Source organism: Pongo abelii, chromosome 2 (genome assembly GCF_028885655.2).
Source record: "Pongo abelii isolate AG06213 chromosome 2, NHGRI_mPonAbe1-v2.0_pri, whole genome shotgun sequence".
NCBI lineage: Eukaryota > Metazoa > Chordata > Mammalia > Primates > Hominidae > Pongo > Pongo abelii.
Window position 1 is genome coordinate 104,779,912 of NC_085928.1, and position 21,621 is coordinate 104,801,532.

General features: G+C 58.0%; 1 protein-coding gene across 6 annotated transcripts in view; it reads right to left on the bottom strand.

The window, feature by feature from the left end:
* Nucleotides 1-1,011: 1,011 nt before the first annotated feature.
* The window catches only part of BSN (bassoon presynaptic cytomatrix protein), a 116,540-nt gene continuing 95,930 nt past the window's right edge, over nucleotides 1,012-21,621 (bottom strand). For 3 of the 6 annotated variants that reach the window (XM_054550731.2, XM_063722485.1, XM_054550733.2), the window contains exons 5-12: nucleotides 14,895-21,548; nucleotides 10,524-12,603; nucleotides 9,405-10,210; nucleotides 9,185-9,284; nucleotides 8,535-8,666; nucleotides 8,236-8,290; nucleotides 7,769-7,858; nucleotides 1,012-5,487 (exon numbers count right to left, since the gene is read on the bottom strand). In XM_054550731.2, the coding sequence (XP_054406706.2) occupies nucleotides 8,250-8,290; nucleotides 8,535-8,666; nucleotides 9,185-9,284; nucleotides 9,405-10,210; nucleotides 10,524-12,603; nucleotides 14,895-21,548 (9,813 nt within the window). In that variant the 3' untranslated portion in view covers nucleotides 1,012-5,487; nucleotides 7,769-7,858; nucleotides 8,236-8,249. Of the gene's footprint in view, nucleotides 6,190-7,768; nucleotides 7,859-8,235; nucleotides 8,291-8,534; nucleotides 8,667-9,184; nucleotides 9,285-9,404; nucleotides 10,211-10,523; nucleotides 12,604-14,894; nucleotides 21,549-21,621 lie in introns of those variants that run through there. The other 3 variants (XM_009239006.4, XM_054550732.2, XM_054550735.2) reach the window with 3 other exon arrangements.

Genomic DNA, 21,621 nt, shown 5'->3' on the forward strand with positions numbered 1-21,621 from the left:
CGGTGGCTCACGCCTGTAATCCCAGCACTTTGGGAGGCCGAGGCGGGCGGATCACGAGCTCAGGAGATCGAGACCATCCTGGCTAACAGGGTGAAACCCTGTCTCTACTAAAAATACAAAAAATTAGCTGGGTGTGGTGTTGGGCGCCTGTAGTCCCAGCTACTCGGGAGGCTGAGGCAGGAGAATGGTGTGAACCCGGGAGGCGGAGCTTGCAGTGAGCCGAGATCGCGCCACTGCACTCCAGCCTGGGCAACAGAGCCAGACTGTCTTAAAAAAAAAAAAAGTGCCAGGCGCGGTGGCTCACGCCTATAATCCCAGCACTTTGGGAGGCCGAGGCGGGTGGATCACCTGAGGCCAGGAGTTCGGGATCAGCCTGGCCAACATGGAGAAACCCTGTCTCTACTAAAAATACAAAAATTAGCCGGGCTGGGTGGCACGCGCCTGTAATCCCAGCTACTTGGGAGGCTGAGGCAGGAGAATCGCTTGAACCTGGGAAGTGGAGGTTGCAGTGAGCCGAGATCGTGCCATTGCACTCCAGCCTGGGCAACAAGAGTGAAACTCCGTCTCAAGAAAAAAAAAAGAGTCCCAACTTTCTGACGCCACTGCATTTGTGAGTATGTACAGGACTGTATCAAGGCCAGAAACAGGAGTAGAAGGAGTGGCCCCAGCCACCAATTTGGGTGGAAAGATTGGAAAATAGGATGTTCATCAAGCATTGTTTGTAATAGGAACACTGGGAACATAATGCCTGTTCCTCAGGTTGTGTGTGGTAGACTGGCTACGAACTCATGGTGTATCTCCCTGGAGGTTGAGCACTGGAAGACAAACGTTTAAGTACCTGAAATAAACATGTGGAAATAAACAGAAAGCTAGAAAACAGGATATATTGCACCTTCTGGCTTCTGTCTAAAATGAAGACTGGAACAACAAACAGGAAAGAAGAACACACATCAAGATGTTAACTCTGGGGAGAGGGCCAGAGGTGAAGCTGGGATTCCTGTTTATCTGTGTTAAAAAAAAAAAAAAAAAAAAGTCTAGCAACTCTGGGTGACTTTGGTAAGGAGGTACTCCTGACCATCTGAGGAAGGCCTAAGGTCTGGCAGCCAGTGAGAGTTTGGGAGTTGGAAAATTCGGAGCAAGGCAGAGAGGTGTAGGGCTTGTTGGCAGCACCAGGGGGCAGCACTTGTTCACTGCCTCCCTGGAACCAGGTCCCAGAAAGCTGTGTATGCAGCCAACACACCTGAAGGCCATGGAGGTGCTGTCCCTCAACAGCCTGCGCACTGACTGCCTGCTCCAGGTCCAAGCTTGGGACCTCCCCTTGGGCACCTTTGTGGAGGGCCCATTGTCTTTGGATGGTTTGGTGTGGACTCAGCCCCGTGCTATGCCAGCACTTCTGCAATTTTGTCCATCCTTTTCCCTTTAACCATGGACAGGACTGTCACAAATTTGGGGATTTGCTCCTTCGGCTAAGCCTTCCCACTTGAGAAACCATCCCAGAAACAGTCTGTAGGTTGTTTATATCAAGTCCTTTTATTCTGATACCACAGAATTACCTTGTCACAATACAGGGGGAGGGACACTGAAGTACCACGAGTTCTCACAGAGCACAGAAGGACAGCACACAATTCACAAGGTCATGTGGAGGACTCGGGTCATTGCACTTACAACTGTAAACTTGTTTGTTTGACTTTGTACAGCACTCTTCCCCCCTCAAATAAAGAAGGAGAGAAGGAAAGAAAGGGAGAGAGGGAGGAGGAAGGGGAAAGCAAAAACAAGACATGAAAGCTAGAGGAAAAGGTATTGAGTGGCCACCACTCTCCAGGGTAGTGCACTTGGAGAGAAGGAGCTGATTTGACCCCAGAAACTGAATGAGGCAGAAACATACACACACACACACACACACACACACACACACACACACACGCACGCACATACACACATGATCATGTGCATACACATACAATATCTCATGACTGCCATGGCTCTCCAGTGCCACCCCAGTGCACATGGCAGCAGGGCTGCTGGCACCCAGGGAGACAGAGATGGCATCTCCGAGGAGTTTCAGTTGATTAGGCCTGTCCCTCTAACCATGTTGGAGTCCATGATGACAAGTATTTACAGCATGGGGGTGGGTAAGAGGAGAGGGGACGGGACAACAGGGCAGGACCATGCTGTCCTGGCAAAGGACCTGCCTGGAAAACTCCCTACAGGCTCCAGAAGGCAAGGCATAGTTGCCACCACTGCTGTTCTTTCACTGTGGGCCCTGAGACCACATGCTCTGCCCAAGGACTAAGAGGATGATGGTAGGGGAGGGCTGTCACTGTGAAGTGAGTGCACTGGGCCCTGAAGTGAGCAGAGAGAGGAGGCAATGCCCTTGCTCATGATGCTGGGGAGAGGGGTATGGAGAAGGCCTGGGCTGCATGCTAGAGACTCCTTGCCCAGTTGGAGATGTGTCTGTTGCTCTCTACTTCCCAAGGCACCAAATGCTGGTCCCTCAGCTTCTGGCTGCATTGTCCCAAGAGTCACAACTGCATTCATGCAAGGGCCAGGAAGGACAGTCCATGGACCAGAGGCCTGCTCCAGCCACCTTCACAGAGGGGCGATGATGTATCCTGTGGGTACAGTGGGGGATGAGGAGTGGCAGATATCAGAATTTCAAACTCAGAGGGCTTGGCCAGAAAGGAAATTTGCTGAAAAGTCAATACTTTAGAGCCTGAGACTGGGCCTGCTGGAGGCTGACCTCCTAACATTTCCCTGCCTGTTCCCTGCTTCTTGTCCCATCCCCTGGCCTGTAGTGGAAAAGACTATTGCCTTGGTCTCCAAGGCACATCCCCACACAGACCTGGTCCTGGGTGGCCAGAGGTGTTAGATGATGGCTTCCCTCAGCCCTTGCTCAGATGGCTGCATTCAGCCCATACCTGATCTCTGGGATGAGGCAGGTATTCCATGGGTGGGGTGAGGCCAAGTCCCAGAAAGGCAAGGGTGTTAAGTCCAACACAAAGGTTGGCAGCTTCTTGTCCCATCCATAGCTACCAGAGGTGAGCGAGGAGCCCTCTCTGAAGGGGTGTGTAGACCTTATAGAAAAGCATGAGAAATGCGGACCCCTGAGAAATGCATGGTGCAAACCAGAGCACTCTGGACGAAGGTCAGGCCTTGAAGGGTCAGGCAGCTACTGCCTGCCGCACTCCTGGCTCAGTGGTAAAAAAGCTGATGAGCAGTGGGACGCTTGGGCTTTGGAGAAGGGGGTGGGCAGGGAGCATAGGTCCTGGGGACAGATGCAGAGAGGGTCACACAGGACCTTCTGTAAGATTTGCTCTTGAGAAACTTCACAAGAAACTTAGCTTGAAGTCATTGTTTATATGAACAGTTCCAGATGACCACTATCAACTGTTCTCACCACAAGTGCCAAAGGCCCAGCTCTTCCTGAGCATCCATTGACCCCCCAGCTCCAGCCCAGATCTCCTGGCTCACAGTCCTTTGAGCCTCGTAGCCACAGAGGAGAGGCATGAAACAGGTGCAGTCAAGAGCTGGGGTCCCTCAGGCACAGCCTGGCTCTGCTCTTGCCTCTGCCTCTCTGGCCATGGATGCCGCCCAGCTCTGCCCTTGCGTGGTGCCCTCTGGGAAAGGGCTGTCAGATGCCTCTGGCTCAGGGTTGGGGTAGGAAGGGAAAATGACAGACAGAGAGAAATCCTACAGCAAACCTTCAGAATGTCCATACACACACATCCTGTGCGGGCTCCTACCATTGCGTCTGCTCCGGGGATTCCTTTTTACCTGCTATCCTGGACAGAGAAAACTGCAGGGTATGTGGGGGCCTTGTACTGCCTGCCCTGCAGCCTGGCACGCTCAGGCAACAATTCTGGCAGGTCCTCACTAGCTTGTGCAGAAGTCAGCTAGAAGTGCTCCTGAAGGAGAGGTTCTGAGGCAAAAAGAACTCCAAGCAAGAGGGTCAAGCATTTAAAATGGATGAAATCGTGCAAAGAGGCTGCGAGCTGTGCATGCTCCACTGCGGGACAGGCGGTGACTCACCTGGCAGCAGCGAGTCCTGCCACAGGTCAAACATGCCACAGACTGAGAGTTTCACACACACAATGGGAGCAGGGGTGGGGTGGGGGTTTTATGAGTGTATCTATCCAGTTTCTCAATTGCATGTTTGCAATTAACTCCTTATACATAACATGGAATTTATTAAATATTAACAGTTGTCATTGAGGGTTTATATTTCATTGCATAGAACGTTAGAGATGAGACTTGTGGCTGTGCCCCAGATGAAAGGAGGCCCCCAAGGGAAGGGCCCTGGGGAGGAATGCTGCCCAGTCTACCAGATGGATAGACAGTGCCACATTCCCCCGCACAGGGCTCTGGGCCTTTCCCCTGGCTGGCAGAAGTCCTGGCCCCTCTGCTCTGAGTACACCCACTGGTGATGGCTTAAGAACGACTGGAATTGCACAGTAAACAGAGGCGGGCTGGGAGGCCTCCCTAGACCTCGCCCTGGGGTTGTGCTCTTGGTGGCCTGCTGCCCCCTATTGCTTCTAAGTCAACATTCTCCCTGTGCTGAGCAGGGGCAGAGCAGAGAGGAAACCAAACCATCAGTCACAAGGTGGTGGTGGAGGGGGAGAGGCAAGGGAGTGAGCCAAGAGAAGAGAGAAAGGGGGAGAGAGAAACAAAAGAAAAATGTTTATGAGGTATACACGTAAATCAAACTGGAATGATTAAGGCTGTTCTTGAAATCAAAAGAAATCCCCAGGTGTACGGATGAGGAGCCGGCTGGTTGAGACAATGGCGGTGCCGCTGGGATGCTCACGATGGCTAGGGGGATGGCTTTGAGATGGTGGCAGTGTGCTAGCACGCTGCCACCCACAGGCTGGGAGAAGCCTCAGCCGGCGCCCACACTGCTTTTCGGTGTTATGGCCTCTTATTTCAGCGATGAGACAGTGTTAGGTCCTAATGTTTGTAAAGTTCTCCCAACCCCTGGCCACATGGAGGTCTGCTCCAATGTCACCCAGAGGGCACGTGACAGGGGCAGGGCCCTGTGCCACAGAGGGATCCGGGCCAGCTGGAATGTGAAGGAAACGGAGCCCAGGGCCCCCAGCCCTCAGTCAAAGCCCCTCTCCAAGGCTGTGGAAAAACTTCTGGCATCTCGGAGGGAGGGCAGTGTGTGCCCAAACTCTGTGTATAACGCATGGGAAGCCTGGCTGGCCAGGCCGCAAAAAGGCGGCTGTGGGAAGTACGGCAAGACACCGTGGTGGCAGGGTTTCTGGAGAGGGTCCTCCCTCCCAACGAGGGCTGTGCCTTGAAGGTGGTGCCCTGCAGAGAGCAGCATCTCTGGAAAGACAATTAAAGGTCCCCCGGCCAATGGTCCGACTTGTCCAGCAGATGCTTCACCCAGGCAGCTGCTGTGAGAAAACATCACGTCCTCAACTGAGGCCTGCCTGCCACGTCCCACCTGGTGAGTCTTTGGGCCAAGGGTTTGCCAGATTGTAGATGCTTGAAAGAGAAAAGGAGGGAGGGAGGAAGGAAAGAAGAAAAGAAAGGATTCTGTCAAGAACGGTAGATAGCTGCTTCTCACCCTCACATTCCTCTCAGCCATCTGCCGGTGCTAGCAGCCACCTCCTCACCCACGGGGTGCCATGCCACTCAGGCTTGGGGAGATGGGTGCTTGGGCAGGTTGGAGGTCACAGAGAGGACAGCAAGAAAGAAGAATCAGGTCAGCCAGGAAGGGACACTTCTTTTAAGGTAACAAAAGTTCCTTTTTTTTTTTTTTTTTTGGCTTAAGAGTGATGGAGAAGGGATTTGGTTTGAAATGGCAAACCTCTCCAAGCCCATCTCTGAAATTGCCATAAAGAATTTCAGCAGAGGGATACTCACGGCAGCACTGTCCACTTGACCCAATCATTAGCCGAATGCTAGAACTCAAGGGAGATTTCTTTAACTATAAAGTCAGTGGTCTCAGTGGCCCACCCACACCATGTGGCAGGACACAGCACAAAGCTGTGTCTGTGCTTCCTTTCCCTGCTCAGGAACCATACCCTGGCCCCAAACCCAAAGTAGGTACTGTCATGAATCCAGGCCATGGGCTGTCCCTCCTTCCCCTCCTCTCAGCACCACTTGTGATTTCACATCTGTTCCAGGGCAACTCCAAGGAAACATCGGCTGAGCGGGAAGCCGCAGGAAGCCGCAGGAAGCCCGCTGTGGGAGGGTGAAGGCAGGAAGAACACTAAGGGCTGCACTATGGCTACTGTAATTAGAATAAATTCCAGGCTCCTTACTTGGCCTGCACAACCTACCCCAGCTGGCTCCCACCCCCTTGGACTTTACCCCTGACCACCTCTCTCCTCCACCGTGGCCCTGGCTGTACTGGTCTTTTCCCTGTCCCTGGTCCCACCCCAGCATCCGATCATCCGTCAGTGCTGTTCCCTCCCCTTTTTTCATCCCACAGCAGCCGTCCTCCTCCCTCAAGCTTCCCTCACATATCTTCGGCTCTGAGCATTTTGTCTAGAGCAGACCCCACTGCTTCCATAGCTCTGCTTCGCTGGCTTTATAACACTTATCACTTTCAGAAAGTACCTTTTTAATTGAATTTTATTTTTAAACTTATTTATTCTCTATCTCCTTTAATGGATTGTCAGCTTCAGAGGGCAGGGACTTGGTTTTGTTCTCTGCCATATCCCCAGATCCTGGAAGAGTGCCTGGCACATACCTGGGGCTTGACAAACATTTGTTGAATAAATGGATGGAAGCCTGGGCCTTTCCAGGGCCCCACTGCTTTTCCAGAGAAAGGTAGCCTGTGAGGTATCACACCTAGCTCCTTCCCTCCCACAACCAGCGCTGCCCTGGGCCCAGCATCTGCCAGCCCCAGGGCTCCCTTGAAGTGACCTGCTCACTGACCGCCAGGCCCCGCCATGGATAACACATACATGCCTGTGCACCGTGAGAAGCACCCTGAAGGGGCAAGGAGGGAGAAGAGGAGGGCCCAAGGACCCCTCCTATGGGATGATGGTCAGTGGTCCTGGCTGTGCACAGAGCTGCACCAACAGCCAGGCGATTCTCCTCCCACCCAGGATGATGCACTTCCTCCTCCTCCCACAGAGGCAGGGCCAAGGCCAGGGCCAGGGCCAGGACAGGCTCCAGGAAGTGGTGTCCCATCCTGCCTTGGCCACTGCAGCCCAGACAGGGTGAGGGCTCCCATCCTGAGGCCCTTCTGCCCTCTCCCTGAGCTGACTTAGTCTGGGGGTGAGACTCCCTTTCCTCTATGTCCCTTCCTGTCTGCCTCTCTACTCCTTCCGCTCTTCTATCCTGTGGGCCACAAGCTCAGCCTGTGAAGCCAGGAGTGTTTTGACTTCATTCCCAGAGCTACAGATGCGGCTCTGTGGGGTTTGGGGACTCTAATCTCTTCCAAGTGGCTGGAGCAAAGGCACCAGCAGCAGACATCAGGGAAGAAGCATGTTCCCCTACAGGTGCCACAGACTACCAGGTCCTTCAGGATGACTTTGAACTCAGTACCCAGCACATAGACTTCAAGTTGTGAGGTGCAGTTGGCCGTGCTGGGCTCTTCTCCAAGGGTACCACCTGACTTGTCTGGCACCATCTCAGGCAGCTCTGTGGCCCCTGCCTCTGCGGGGTAGAGGGCTGCTGGGCCCATCACAGCTGAAGGAAACCCAACAGGCCCTTCCCAGTTCACACTTGTCAGAACTGGCTAGCTGTCATCAGCCAGGCCTTGGCCCTTCACCCCTCCTCTGGCCCATCTCACCCTGATCCTGACACTCACTGTTATACGCAGAGTCCAGAGCTGCGCCCAGGCCTCTGACTCCAGAGATTTTTCCACAGCAATGATACCTCTCTTCATTTCTTCAAGAGCCTGTGGAGCATTTACAGAGGAGGGCTGGAGAGGAGTTGCATCCTCGGAGGCCTACCTACAACCCAGTGCCAGCCCAGTGCTGTGAGAGCCCTGCAGGGGATAGCAGATGGTTTGAAAGCCAGGGCACTAGCCCTGGCTTTGGCCCCTCCTTTGCTGGGGACCCCTACTGTGTTGGCCCCATGGTAGGGGCTCTGTGCACAGTGTCCCTCCTTTTTCTCCTCCCACATTCAGAGAAGGGAACATTGCAGCTCTGGGCACTGAACCAGCCGAAGACTGGACTCCTCCCAGAGGACCCCTTCGGACTTGGAGCCCCACCCCCACCCCCAGTGCCTTGAGCCTTTCCCAGAAGAGGCAAGGTACAGGCTGCTTGTACTCACCATGCTGGGCATGGTCACCAGAATGAGGAAAATTTTTTGCCAAAAGCAGAGACAGCTGTGACAAAGAAAGAGGAGAGCGCCATCAGGAAATTGGGCCAGACCTCTCCCAGTCGGGGCCACTTGGCATAGTGAAGCCAAGCTCAGCCCAAGGGGCAGGGACTGCCCGGAGAACAACTGGGCATCAGCAGGTGGGCCCTCTGGCTGGCCTCTGCCTGGGTGACTGAGTCTGGAATCATCTCACAGACCCAGCCTGTACCAGAGCAGCCACTCACCACAGACCAGTTGCAGGCAGTGCATACCTTCCGTCAGTTTGCCAGCTTGCTCGGCTGCCCCGCCAGGGAGGATCTTGGAGAACACACTCTCCCCATCGGCACCTGGCTGGCCGGCGGGAGCCCCTGGGGTTCCTCCAGGCCTGGCTCCAGCCTTCACACCTAGGAGGAAAGAAATCACCATAATGAGCTATGCACGGCCTGGCTCTTTACGGTCTGAGAGGACAAGTACCCTCATAGGGATGAGGTGGGAAGGTGAGAAGGAGGCTAGGGGAATAAAGAGAAGAAGGTAAGAACAGGAAGACAAGGGGTGGGAGGAGGCAGAAAAAAGGAGGTTGAGGAAGGGAAAGAAGAAGAAAGGGGAAAAAAAGGCAGAGAAGAGGAGGAAAGGGGAAGGAAGGAGGGAGCAAGAAGCCATGGTCCCCACCCTGTGCTCACCAGTGCCTTCCAGCTTCTCTGCCCAGAGCTGCTTGGGCCCTAAAGCCCCTGTGCTGGTGACCTCATTGGCTTATTCTAACCCCAGGCTTGTTTTCTGCTGGGGAGGTCTACAGCCCCTGGGGCACCTTCTCAGGGATTAATGAGGGCATGCAGTATGGGAGAGCTCAGGGCACAGGTGGTATATAGAGAGAAGAGCCTAGGTGCTCTGGGCCATAGCCAAGGGTGCCAAAGGATAGGCTCACCTGCAGGTCCAGGTCCTGGTGTTGGCTGGGCCTGAGGAGCCCTCCCCTGTTGCAGTGCTTTGGCTGTCCCTTTAGAGCCATTTGTCTGTTCTGCCCGTGGCTGCAACACAGAACCTATAGCTAAGATTCTGCCCATGCCCAGCCTGGAACCAAGGGGATGTCCAAGCTTCATTCATAGCATCTTCCCTGGTTACAACCCATGCATGGGAGCTCTGCTTACCGGTCCTGCTGGTTGAGGACCTGTGGCTGTGGTGGGGCCTGGCTGAGGCTTCCCTGCAGGCTGGCTGGCAGCAGGGGCTGAGCCCCGGGTGGTTGGCTGGCTCTGTTGCTGCAGCCGAGCCTGCGTCAGAGCCTGCTGTGGGGGCTGCAGCCCAAGACCTTGCTGCTGCTGCTGCTGCTGCTGCTGTTGTGTCTGTGGCTGGCGTGATGCTGCCCCAGAGGGTATTTGCCTGGATGATGGTGACTGTGACTGCTGTGGTCCTGGAGCTGCCTGCCGACCTTGCAGCTGCGGCTGCGCCTGGGGTTCTGCCTTTGACTGCAGTGCAGCGGGCCCGGAGTGGGCTTGCCGGGAGCCCTTCTTGCTGTCAGAGGCATGATGGTATGTGGATGGAGCACGGGATGGCTGTGAGTACTCAGCAGAGCTGGGGTACCCAGGCTGACCCTTCTTCGTCACAGCTGGAGCAGAGCTGGGCTGAGAGTGGGGCCGGGCCTCATGGCGACCCAGGTCCCGAGCATGTGGTTTGGCAGCACGCCGTCCCGGCTCCTCACCAGCGTGGCGGCCTGAGTGCCGCCCGTGGTCACCGTGCCGGTGTTCCTTGGCTGAGGCATGGCGGCCTGGGCCACCCTCATCGTGAGGCCACAGGCCCTCCTCAGGGGGTTCATCGTAGTCATGGTAGCTGTGCCTGGCAGGGCCTCGCTTCTGGGAGGAGGAGGAAACTGCATGGCCCCCGTGGTGCCTGAACCGGTCAGAGCGGGCATCCCGGGGCTTATCAAACCAGTCCGTCTCCTCCTGGCCCAGGTGATACGCTTCAGAGACCAAAAACAGAATACCATCAACCCCCGGGCTAGCCGCAGGGGGAGGCCTAGCTGAAGCCATGCAAAGAAACCAAGAGAGTGGGTGCCACAGCCACAAGCAGATTAGCAGGCCCCCAGCCCACCCTCCCGCAACCAGGGACCAGGGCACAGATGGAGCAGGCAAGGGCAGCCTGCCTGCAGCAGGGCCCACCAGATGAGGCGCCAGACCAGACCCTGCTGGGACATCTTAGGGCCCAGGGCCCCACAGGTAGGCAGGCCCCCCAGCTGCTGAGTATCCGCAGAAATCACCCCTGGCTGCCATTACCTTCGCTGTCGGAAACCACGCAATGGGAATCATCCAGGATGTAGCCCTCCTCACGCTTATATGCGTGGGCCCGAGGTCCGTCCTTGACATGTTCCTGGACATCAGGCATGGAGTGGCTGGAGCAGAACTGTGGGCAGGTATCCCCGCCGGGAGGGAGGGGCCCTCCGGCAGGGCGGGGCCTCCCCAAAGGACTGACGGGGCTCTCCTCTTCAGAGGCCTGGCTCCGCATGGGGGGTCGTGCCCGGCTGTGGGCCATACTTAGGGATGAGGGCTTGGGGCCCGCTTTTTGAAGTCGCTCCACAGCCTCCCGTTCCCTTTCGTACCCCTTGCCCCGGCCACTGAAGTCGTGACTGGACAGCTTCTCCCCACTGTACGCAGAAGGTGCCCGGGACCGGCTGCTCCCACCGTAAATGCGGTCGTCCTCCTCCACTGCGTCCCGGCTGGACATCCCATAGTATCTTTGCTGCTCATACACGTTCTTCTTGAGCCCATAGGTGATTTCGTCCTGGAACTTCCTGCCCCGAGAGACCAGGCTGCTGCTGACTGCAGGTGGGGGGTAGGATGCCAGGTCTGACTCTACGTCCTTGGCCTCTTCAATAGGCGAGAACTTGGATATCTTTTGCTCCATGCCCTGCTTCCGGTGCTTGCTGCGCTTTGAGGAGATGGCAGCTGGAGCCAGGCTCTTGGAGGGATGCTTGGGCCCCATGGGCCCTGGACCATACTTCTCTACTCGAGCCCCATGCCTATAGTCACTGTCACCATAGTAGTGGGTACTGGCTGGTCGACCATTGCTCTCCATGCTCCGGAGGTGGCCACCCTTCCCGCGGGGGTCGTATGAGTCTTCCTCAGATTCCTCTTCTCCTCTGGCATAGCAGCAGGGCAGTGTGGGCCCCTCAAGGACACCTGGTTCTCCAGGCTCCTTCCCTGGACGCCCACTGCTGCCTGGCCCCAGGGGCTCCAGCCGCTGGCTATCAGGAGCAGTAGAGGTGCTGTCCTTAGTCAGTTCACTGATGTCATCGATCATTACGTAGTTTCGAGGAACGTTCTGCTCCAGACTGGTATAGTGTGAGTCAGAGGGGTAGGTGGGGGCTGGGCTCTGGCTCACACTGCCACGGTCACCAGCCCGGGGCACCTCAGGGACCTTGCCCTGCTCATAGCTGCTGCTCACTGCTGGGCCACTGTAGCTGGTTTCAGATGGGGCTGAAGACATGGCCACAACGGGGCTGGCGATCACCTCATAGTTGGTGGGCACCTTCTGCTCCAAGTCGGCTAGCGATGTCTGGCGTGGCTTCTGCAGTGGGGCACGGCTATCAGCGGGGACTGGAAAAAGGGTGCTCTGTGTGGTTGGCATGGGTGTTTGGCCTGCATAGTGGCCTGTGGGACGGAAAGCCTGCTGGTTTGGCAGGCCAGGCTCAGCTGGGTAACTGGCGCCAGGAGGGAAGGCAGGAGCTGGGTACATGCTGGGGCCAGGGTAGGTGGGGGCCTGGTGGGCTGGGAATCCGTTCTGAGTTGGCCCACCACTGCCTGCAGAATACTGTGGGGCCGGAGGCTGGAAGCGGGGCTGCTGGAAGGCAGTGGGACCAGAGGGGGTGGCAGGAGCAGCGGCAGTGGCAGTGAAGTCCATAAACTGGCCAGCGGGAGTGGTGCAGCCCTGGAGCCGCAGCTGGTTGAGCTCACTGTCCGATAGGTAGTCACGATGCTCGCCAAGACCACGCAAGGGTGGGTAGTCACGGCCACCCCGGTCTTTGGCCAAAGACTCTTTGCGTTGTGTGATACCCAACTCCAGGTACTTAAGCTTGGCGTCAATCTCCTTTTCCTCCTCATCCAGCTCTGCCTGCTTCTTGCGCAGCTTGGTGGACTCATGCTCCACCAGCCGCAGGTCCCGGTCCAGCTCCCGGAGCAGGCTGGCTTTGGTAGCAGGGACAGCGGTGGGCCCCGTCAGCCCTCGCTGCAGCAGGCTGGCTGCATACAGCTGTGGGGAGGCCTGGCCAGCCAGGGGAAGGTGAGCCTCCTCTGGAGGGGGGCTGGGCAGTGTCCGCTTCACCTTGCGGACCAGGCTGTTGGGTGGCAACGCCGACACCTGAGACAGAGGGAAGGGTGGGCAGCACTGAGACCCAAGGTGTGGTGACTTGATGGGGTGTGGGGTGGCAGAACCCAGGCCTGGTCTGGGGAAGGAGCTGGGTTCCATCTTGCTGGTGCCCTGATTTACCAGGCAGCCTGGAGGCCTACCCTGCCCACCCATAGGCCTTGGTTTCTTTGCCATAGTGGGAAGATCTGTGATTATTTTACAGCCTTTCTCTTTCCCAGAGCTTTGGGAAGCAGGAGGGTAGGGGCAGATTCCCTTCATGCCAATGTCCTGTACTGGCCCAGCACATGACTTTGAGAAGCCCTGCACATCTCCAATGGGCCTGCCACCCTCTGCCTCACATTGAGGTAAGAAGAGTACAGCTGTGGCTCTGGGTTTGGGGCCTAGCAGCTGACAGGGGTTGAGATCAGTGGACTATGAACAGGAGGCGTGGAGTGGAGAGGGTCCTGGGCCCGCCAGGCTCCCTAGAGGAGCATGGGAAGGGACACATGTGGATTGTATGCCAATCGTGGCAGGCTCTGAGTCATTCTGCATCCTGCCCTAGTCCTCTCTAAAGTGGCAGGCTTCTCAGCTGCCTGCCCACCCTCTTCCTCTAGTGCCCTGCACCGCCCTCTGCCAAACCCTCTGGGCTGTGCTCTTGGCCTGGTCCCCAGCTCCCTCCATGTCCCTCGGTCAACCTGCTGTTCTCTGGAGCCACCCGTGCACCTGTAAGTCCTCTCCAGCCCTACCTCCAGCAGCATGGCTTCCTGGTCAAGGTTCCCTAACAGTGCCTACCATGGGGTCCTCCTTGCCTACCCTAGACACTCTGCATTGCCTGAAGGTCCACATTGCCTGGCAGTTCAGTCTGCCTTCTCCCTTTTTCTCTAGCTCCTAGCCTTCCTAGAATGCCCCATGCCCTTGGGTTTCATGGACCACCCAAATTCCAAAATATACTGGGAAGTGACTCCTGTAGGATTCTTACTTTTTACCTTGCCAAGTAACTACCTAAAAATCTCCCACCTACATCCACCATATGTCATAATAAAAATTATAGTGTGCCCTCAAAATTTCAGGGTGGGCCTTTTATGGAATAAATTTAGCCTTTTGAACCCCTCACTCTGTTGTCTCTTTTCTTATTTTGGCCACGCATCATGAGTGCCTATCATGGCCTGGTCTCACGTGGCCAGCCCATAGGACCTCTGTGCCTGCAGCCAGGACCACCCTGCCTGTCTGACCTGCCCTCCCTGCCAGCCTAGAGTCCTGATCCCACCCACACCCCTATATATGGCCTGCATACACCAAGACTTCACTACCCAAGATTATCACCTCCACAAACCCCATTCTAAGGCTCCACTTTTCTCCTCTCTGTGTCACACCCTGAAAATGGGCAAATCTACCTCACGATGCCTCTGGCTCCTGCCTCCTCTGCCAGGTCTCTTCCTTCAGCCCTTCCTCCCACATTCTGCCCAAGAAACTTTCCAAAACATCTGCTTTGTCCCATCTCACATGCCTAAAACCTCCAGAGGCTTCCAGGGTCTTCAGGAAAAGCCCATCTTCCTCAGCCTGGCACTCAGTTGTTGGCATTAGGCCCTCACAACCCTTTATTCTCACTTCTGCTGCAGCCCACAGCCAAGCCACTTCTCACAGTCCCCATCCATCACTGGCAAATAAAGCCACAGCCAAGGGTAAGTTTATGCTTCTGAATCCCCTATCTAGGGGAGCAGACAGATGTGTAAACAGATTTACCGAGGGCCAGGTAGGGGCAGGGAACACCCTGGGACAGAGAGCACACTGCAGCCCACTGGGATGGGCCTCTAGTGCTAGGCCATAGGAGTGTGGGCTTCTTGTGTGGCAATGGAAACCAGGCCAGGACTGAGAGGACAAGAGCAGCCTCGCCAGGTTCATGTGACTGATTTTCTTAGGAAACACCCATAGATGAAGTTTGGAGTGGAAGGGGTCCAGACTAGAAGTGAGAGCTGAAGAGGCCTGAAGGGGGAGGTAGCAGGGGCTGGACCAGGTATGGGTGGTGAAGGGACAGTGCTGGGAGGAGGCTGAAGCTTCTAGTAGGGTATATGGCTGCAAGGCTGTGGGGGCCCATGTGTGTGTCTGTATCTGCCAGGCTGTCTGCCGGGCTGCAGGCTCTATCAGATGTGCACCAGGGAGCATCTGCTCATTGACTCTTTCCCCTGGGCCTCTGGGGCCAGAGATGCCTCTACTCCCACCCCAGAAGAAGCCCCTCCCTGTGGGGGCCCCTCGGGCTAGGCAGAGACCCCTGTCCCACCCTGGAATAGCCCCTGTTCCCATACCTGGCTACCCAGCCCCCCCTGGTGCTGGTAGAGGGAGAATCTCTCTTTGGCAGACTCTTCGGCGGTGGGGCTGAGGGGCTTAGGGTCAGACAGGGACCGCTGCAGGGTCTTCATGGGGCGAGGCAGCGTCTGCTGGCGGAGAGCGCCGTCAGCCGTGAAGTGCTTCTGGGGACTCACGTGAGCCTTGTTCAGCCTCTCACTGGAAGCAAAGGAGGTGTCCAGGAGCCGGTGAGGGGACAGGGGTGAGACTGGTGAGTAGAGGACCTGAGGGGACTTGGGAGGCTGGCGGCTCACAAGCTGTGAGAGAGACTCCGGAGGAAGGTGGGCCTGGTACCCAATCTCCAGGGGATCTGGCTTCTTTTTTTCAAATCTGCCCAGAGGCCCTGGGGTGACGATCTGGATGCCAGGCAGGTAGGGGCTGATGGCAGTTGGCCCTACAAGCTGCGGCCCGGCTACACCCTGGGCCTGCCCATCTGGCTCCGTCTGGCAGGCCAGGCTCTCCCCACGCCCAGTCTTCTCTGGCGCCGATATGTACCTGACGATCTCCACCTTGGGATCGGTGGCAGCTGTGATGTGGATGGCTGGAGAAACCCTGGGCAGCTGGTCAGGCTCCGTCTGCACGGAGCAGTCACTGATGGTCTGGATGCCCACGCTGCTCATGGCCCTCACAGTGGCAGCAGCACTGGATGACGAAGCAGTGGCATCATGCTTGCTGTCAGAGCCTGAGTCTGAGTGGCGGGGAAGACGAGACCTGCGGCGGCGCACTGGCTGCTCCCACTCAGCACTGTCTTCGTCATCTGTCTGCACGCTGCAGTCAGCACTCCGCCGTACCCGGCGTCGCCGACTCAAGAGGTAGCGGCCCTCCCCATCCTCATCGTCTGTCTGCACGCTGCTGTCGGCAATCCTCCTGACCACACAGGGCTCAGCCCCAGACTCTAGCTCACAGGCATCCCGCAGGCGTGGCATGGAGTGCCGCTTCTTGATGCCACTACGGCTGGCCTCCCACTGCTCCTCCGTTTGCAGTGACATGTCTGAGGCAGAGCTGGGGAGACCCCGGTGCAGCACAGGCTCACGAGGCTGCCCAGGTCCTTCAGGCCCTGCCATGGCAATGAAGGCTGCATGTGTAAGGGGGGGCCAATACTGGCCATTCTGGGCCAACTCAGCAGCCGCTAGGGGAGGCCCTCGGCCAGGTGCCTCACAGGCTGCAGGAAAGGGAGCCTTCTGCCGCTGCTTCTGCTCCTCTAGCTGCTGCTGCAGCTGCTGCTGCAGCTGCTGAATCTGCTCCAGCTGCAGACGCTGCTGCGCTAGCTGTTCCCGCTGCAGTGCAAATTGAGCCTGGCGTTCCTCTTGTTGCTGCTGCAGCACATGGTGCTTGATGGTCTGCAGCTCCTGCAACTCCCGCTGCACCAGCAGCTGCTCCTCCTCACGGTGCCTCTGCAGCTCCACACGTTCCCGCTCTAGCTCCTCTTGCAGCCGAAGTTGTCGCAGCTTCTCCAACTCCACCCGCTCCCGCTCTAGCTGGAGCAGCTGCTCCTGTTGCTTCCGCTGCCTCTCCTCCTGTGATGCTTCCTCTTTCTCGAACCCTGGCCGGCTGAGGGCCCCACTGCCACCCCCAGGAGCAGCATCTGCTGGTGGCTTCTGGCCGGCTAGTGGGGCAGGAGCTGGGGCTCCTGCAGCCTCCTTGATGGCAGCAGGGGTGGTTGTGGGAAGAGGCTCTTCCCGTGCAGCCCCTACTGGCATCTCTGGCCTTGAAGGGCCCCCAGCCCCAGGGGCCTTGGCAGCAGCAGGTTTCCCCAGATAGACAGGCCCTTCTGCAGGTGGAACACTGGAAGCAATGGGAAATCTACTTGGTGCAGGATATCGGTACAGCCCTGTGGGTCCAAGAGGTACCCGGGGGGCAATCATGGGCACACGTGTCAGACTGGTGAGTGGCACGGCTGTGATTCCACCAGATGCGTAAGGCCTGTACATGCCACCACGCACCATGGGCCGCAGGACTGAGGCAGGCTGGGTGGTGATGGGCAGTGTTGCAGCAATTGGGGTATTGATAGTCGAGTAGATCATGCCATCAGCTGCACGTACAGTGGCTGTGGACGGCAGCAGCTGTCTGATTGCTGTTCCGTGGCCTGCTGCAGGCCCATACTGGGCCAAGTTCCCAGGACTTGGGTGGCCCTCTGGAAAGGTGGGGTTACCAAGGAGTCCAGGTCTGAGGGGAGCCAGACTCTGCGGAGCACTGAGCCCGGGCCCATGCTGGGGCTGGTACTGCACAAGGTCAGGGCCACCACCACCACTGCCATGCCGCCCACCATACTGGTCCATGGAGTTGAGGGCAGCGCACATGCGACTGATTTCACGGGCTGTGGTGGCACTGTACTGGGCCAGGCTGGCCTCCTGGAAGCCAACTGCATCTCCCCGTGGGCCATACCTGTGGTCTGAGTAGATGTTTGACACTGAGCTATAGCGCCGCATGGGAAGCGGGTGAGCCAAAAGGTCTGTAGGATGACGCAGGTCCGTGACTGAGCCATACTGCAAGCCCTGCCCTAGGTAGCGTCCATCCGCAAAGCCCAGGCTATAGGAGTGCTTCAGTGAGCTGAGATCCATAGCCGAGTCTCGTCCAGGACCCTGGAAGAGCTGCCCGATCCTCTGGGCATGGTAGTTGAGGCCAGCCTCAGCCAAATTGGTGTCAGACATGGAGGAGTACAGCCTACCAGGCAGGCCTTGTGGGTAGGGCCTCTGCTCCTCATGGGGCCCAGGCCCCACCACCCCCTGTGCCCGGTAGGTGGGGGGCTCAGGAGGCTCAGGGTCCCGGGGCCCATAGAAGGGGCCACTGCTTTGGCCAGGTGGGGCAGCATCTGCCATGCTCTTCTCAGGCACACTGGGGGCCGGGTGGAAGGTGCCAGTGCAGCTGCTGCCAAAGGGGAGCTTGTAGACCATGTCACAGCATGCCAGCTGGCTCTCAGGCCTCATCCCGGTAAGGTCCAGGGCACCCGCAGGCTCCTCTGGGAGCAGTGTGGTCACAGTGCCTGCTGTGCCCTCTCCCATCTGCACCACCACAGTGTGTGGCTTCCTGGCACCTGGCAGAGCATGTGACCGCAGCTCTGCAGGGGTGGCCCGGTGGGGCTCGGCACCTGGCTCTGGCACTGGGCCTGGCTTGAGGCCAACGCTCTGGGCGGTGCCCATCTGAGTGATCAAAACGTCTCTTCTGGCCAGAGGAGCTACTTGGTTGGGCAGGTTATATCTGGCAAACTTGGCCTCCCTGGGTCTTCCCCGGGGCCCACTTCGGTATTGGGCTGTCTGGACAGCCTGTTCTACTTGTTTGACCTGGGCCAGGCACACGGGGCTACCCCCACCCTGGCCAAAGTCAAGGCGGCTCTGGTAGGGGTCTCCATAGACCACAGGCTGCTTTTGTTGAGCCATGAGCACAGACGAGGCCATGGTGATGCTCACGGTGGTGGCAGTGGCAAGGAAGGTATGCTCCTGGGCATTGAGGTTGATAACCAAGGGTTGCACGGCGGTCGACTGCCGTCCTGGGATTGGATCCAGGGCAAGACCATACTTCCTCGCTTCCACAGCAAGAGAGGTGAGGTCCATGCCCTGGTCAGTGAGGATGATGGGAGTGGGCTTGACAGCTGTACGGAGGTCTACCACTGCAGTGCCAGGGGTCCTGGGGCCTGGCTCAACCCTAGACGTCCCAGGGACAGAGGAGATCCGGCACAGGGAGATGTTCTCAGCAGGGAGGGCACCCCAGCCATATAGTGCCAGGGGCCCATCTGCACCAGCACTGGGCACCCGTGGAAAGCCAGGTGGCCCAGGTGGCTCTGGGGGCAGCTGAGACACACTCGGAGGTGTTGTCTGGCTGTAGCCATGGGTGGTGGGCTGGGTTTCAGTAGGTGAGCAGAGCGGGGAGGTGGAGGCACTGGCATGTACCATCCTGGTCTGGCTGGAGGCGTCTGATGCCAGCGTGATAACCATAAAGGGAGCCTCTTGAGAGGACTCCTGCCACACCAGGCGAGGCGTGCTGGGTCGATGTGGTGTTTGTGTACCCTGGGCTACCATAGGTGATGGAGTGGGGGCACCAGGGCTCCGTGGCATGTCTGAGGCAGGGGCTGGACTTGGCGTCTGTGTAGAGAACTCTGCTGTGGCCCTTGGGCCCATCTTGCCAGGGGAGAATGTGGGACTCTCTGAGGGGGAAGACGGGGAGAGAGGTGGGCTGGAGCTTGCAAAGTAGGAATATGCCCGGGAAGGCTGAGGAGTGCCACCCTCACCGTCACTCGCACTCAAGGGCTTCTCTCTAGCAGCTTGTGCAGCTGCAGCAAGGCCACTGGGGGCCTGGGGTAGATCCTCAGTTTGGGACCCATAGTTTGCAGTCGTTGGGCTGTGTCCGTATCTGTGGGCTGTGGAAGATGGTGAAGGACTGCGCTCGGAGCCTGCTGGGGAGGCTGGAGTCATATATCCTCGTGGCAGCCCAGCTGGACAAGGAGCCACAGCTGTGGTGGCTGGGGTCCCAGGGCCCTGGGAAAAGGGCATGCCTATCTCCTTGGAGGCTGAGCTAGGGGAGGTAGGAGAGCTGTGCAGCTTGAGGGGGTCCTGAGTCTCCTTTGCAAAATGCTGAGTGACACGGACATCGGGAATAACTCGGCCCCCGCTGCTGTCTGAGGAGGTGGGGGTAGAGAAGGACACAGGGGCAGCGAGCTGGGTGGGACTTGTACCAGGGGTAAGGGGGCCACCATTTTGCTTCATTGGGTCCATGTATGCACTCTCAGCATTTAGAAACTGCTTCTCCTTCTTTTTGTCCTCAGCAAAAGCCAGGTCTCGTGAGGAGGCCTGCCGCATGCGGACTATGCTCTGTGATGTCTGAAGGATTTCTTCGTACACAGCTGCTCCCAGGCTGGCTGGCGTGCCCTCTGCAGCAGGCTGAGCAGCCTGGCCATACTCACGGTCTGCAGTGTCTTGATATTCGAAGGAGCCCGGGCTCCGGGGGCCTGTGGGCTGAGAGGGGCTGCCATGGGGTCCCCGGGCCCCTGCCGCCTGGCCTTGCTGCCTCTGGAGCAGCTCAGCTTTGCGCATCATCTCCTCATAAGCCTCCTCGGCGCTCTTGAGGGGCCGTCCGGAACTGGGAGTGGTGGAACTGCCGGAGGGTGTCTCGGTTGGTGAGTAGAGGGACATGAAGGTGGGCAGGTTGTACTCACTGCCTGACTTGTAAAGCCGGCTAGGGCCACCATCCAAGGCCTCAGCCTCAGAGTCAAGGGAGGGTGAGGGTGAGTACTCGGAGCAGGAGGAGCGGTGTAGCTCCTCCATCTCGGCCGCCTGCCTCAGCTCCTCCGTGGGGGAGGCATCCTCGATGGGTGACAAGTTACTGGGTGGTGTCTTGGAGCGCTCTCGCCTCCGCTGGGCCCGCAGTTCTTCCTTGTCCCGCCGGGTCTTGCGGGCTGTGCTGCGGATGCGCTGCTGCTCCACCTCCCGCATCTTCTCTTGCTCACGCAGCAGCTCCTCTTCCTCCCGCAGCTCCTCCTCCTCCGAGGAGTCCTCAATGGTGGGTAGCAGGGGCCCATGGGAGCGGTGCCGGGCCTTGCGCTGCTGCTTTGCTTCTTCTAGACGCTGCCTGCGGCTGGGGCTGCTGTCACTGTCCTCCTCTAGGGAGGACAGAGAGGTGGGAGAGGTGCCTGAGGTGTAGCTGGGTGTGGAGGCAGGCAATGTAGAGGAGTGCTCACCACGGGAGCGGTCCTCAGGGGAGCCCGTCAGGCTCTCCATCTCCAGCTCAGGCTCCCGGTCCAGACTGGGGTCTGGGCCTTGGCCCAGGTCCAACTCATGACCATAACTGCCCGTGCTGTTGAGCTCAATGGTCTTGAAGCGACGGAGCCCACCCTGCAGGGTCCCACTGCCATCAGTAGCCTCTGCTGAGCCTCCCTCAGGGAGCAGCTCCTCATAGCCCGTGGTGGCATTGTGGGGCAGGCGCCTCTTGGGCAGTGCTGCTGGTTCTTGGCTAGCCTCAGGCCTGTGTCTGGGGCCACCCTTCTGGGTGCCATGTTTGGCCAGGCCACGCCCAGAGGTGGCAGTGTCCTCCTCCTCCAGGTTATCTTCCTCGGCGCTCATCTCCAGAATCTGCCGTCGCATGAACTCCTCATCGGTTAGTTCTGCTGCCCGGGCTGGGGGCTGGGGTGGAAGAGGGGACAGGCCACCCTCACTGCTGTCCTCCACATAGTCGTGCCTCAATTGGCTGCCAAAGTCGTCTGAGGACTCAGCAGTGTCCTGCTGCTCTCTCCGGCGCCTCCACTCAGCAGAGTCTTCGTCTTCCTCCAGGATATCCTCCAGCTCCTCATCAGAGTCAAAGGCCTCAGGCGTGATGGACAAGGAGTGGGGCCGCTGCTTCTGCTCCTCGCCAGTACTGCTAGAGAGTGGCTTGCTCCGCTCACTTGGGGCCGGGCCCTGGGCCTGCAGCAAAGGCCGCATGCTGCTCCCCACCTTGTGGATCTCGGAGGGGCTGGGTGGATGTGGCCCTGTCACCCCTGCACTGTCCAGCTGTTCCACCTCCTGCTGCACGACTCCTGTGATCTCACTCTGGGAGCTAGAGATGCCGTCAGAGGAATAGCCTGTGTCACTGAGGCTCTGTGGGCTCCGAGACGCGTCCTGAGAGTAAGGCTTGCCCACCAGGTCCTGCAGCAGGGTGAAAAGCAGACACTGACTCCCCATGGCAAAACTCATGGTGGGAACCCAACCCTCCCTGTCA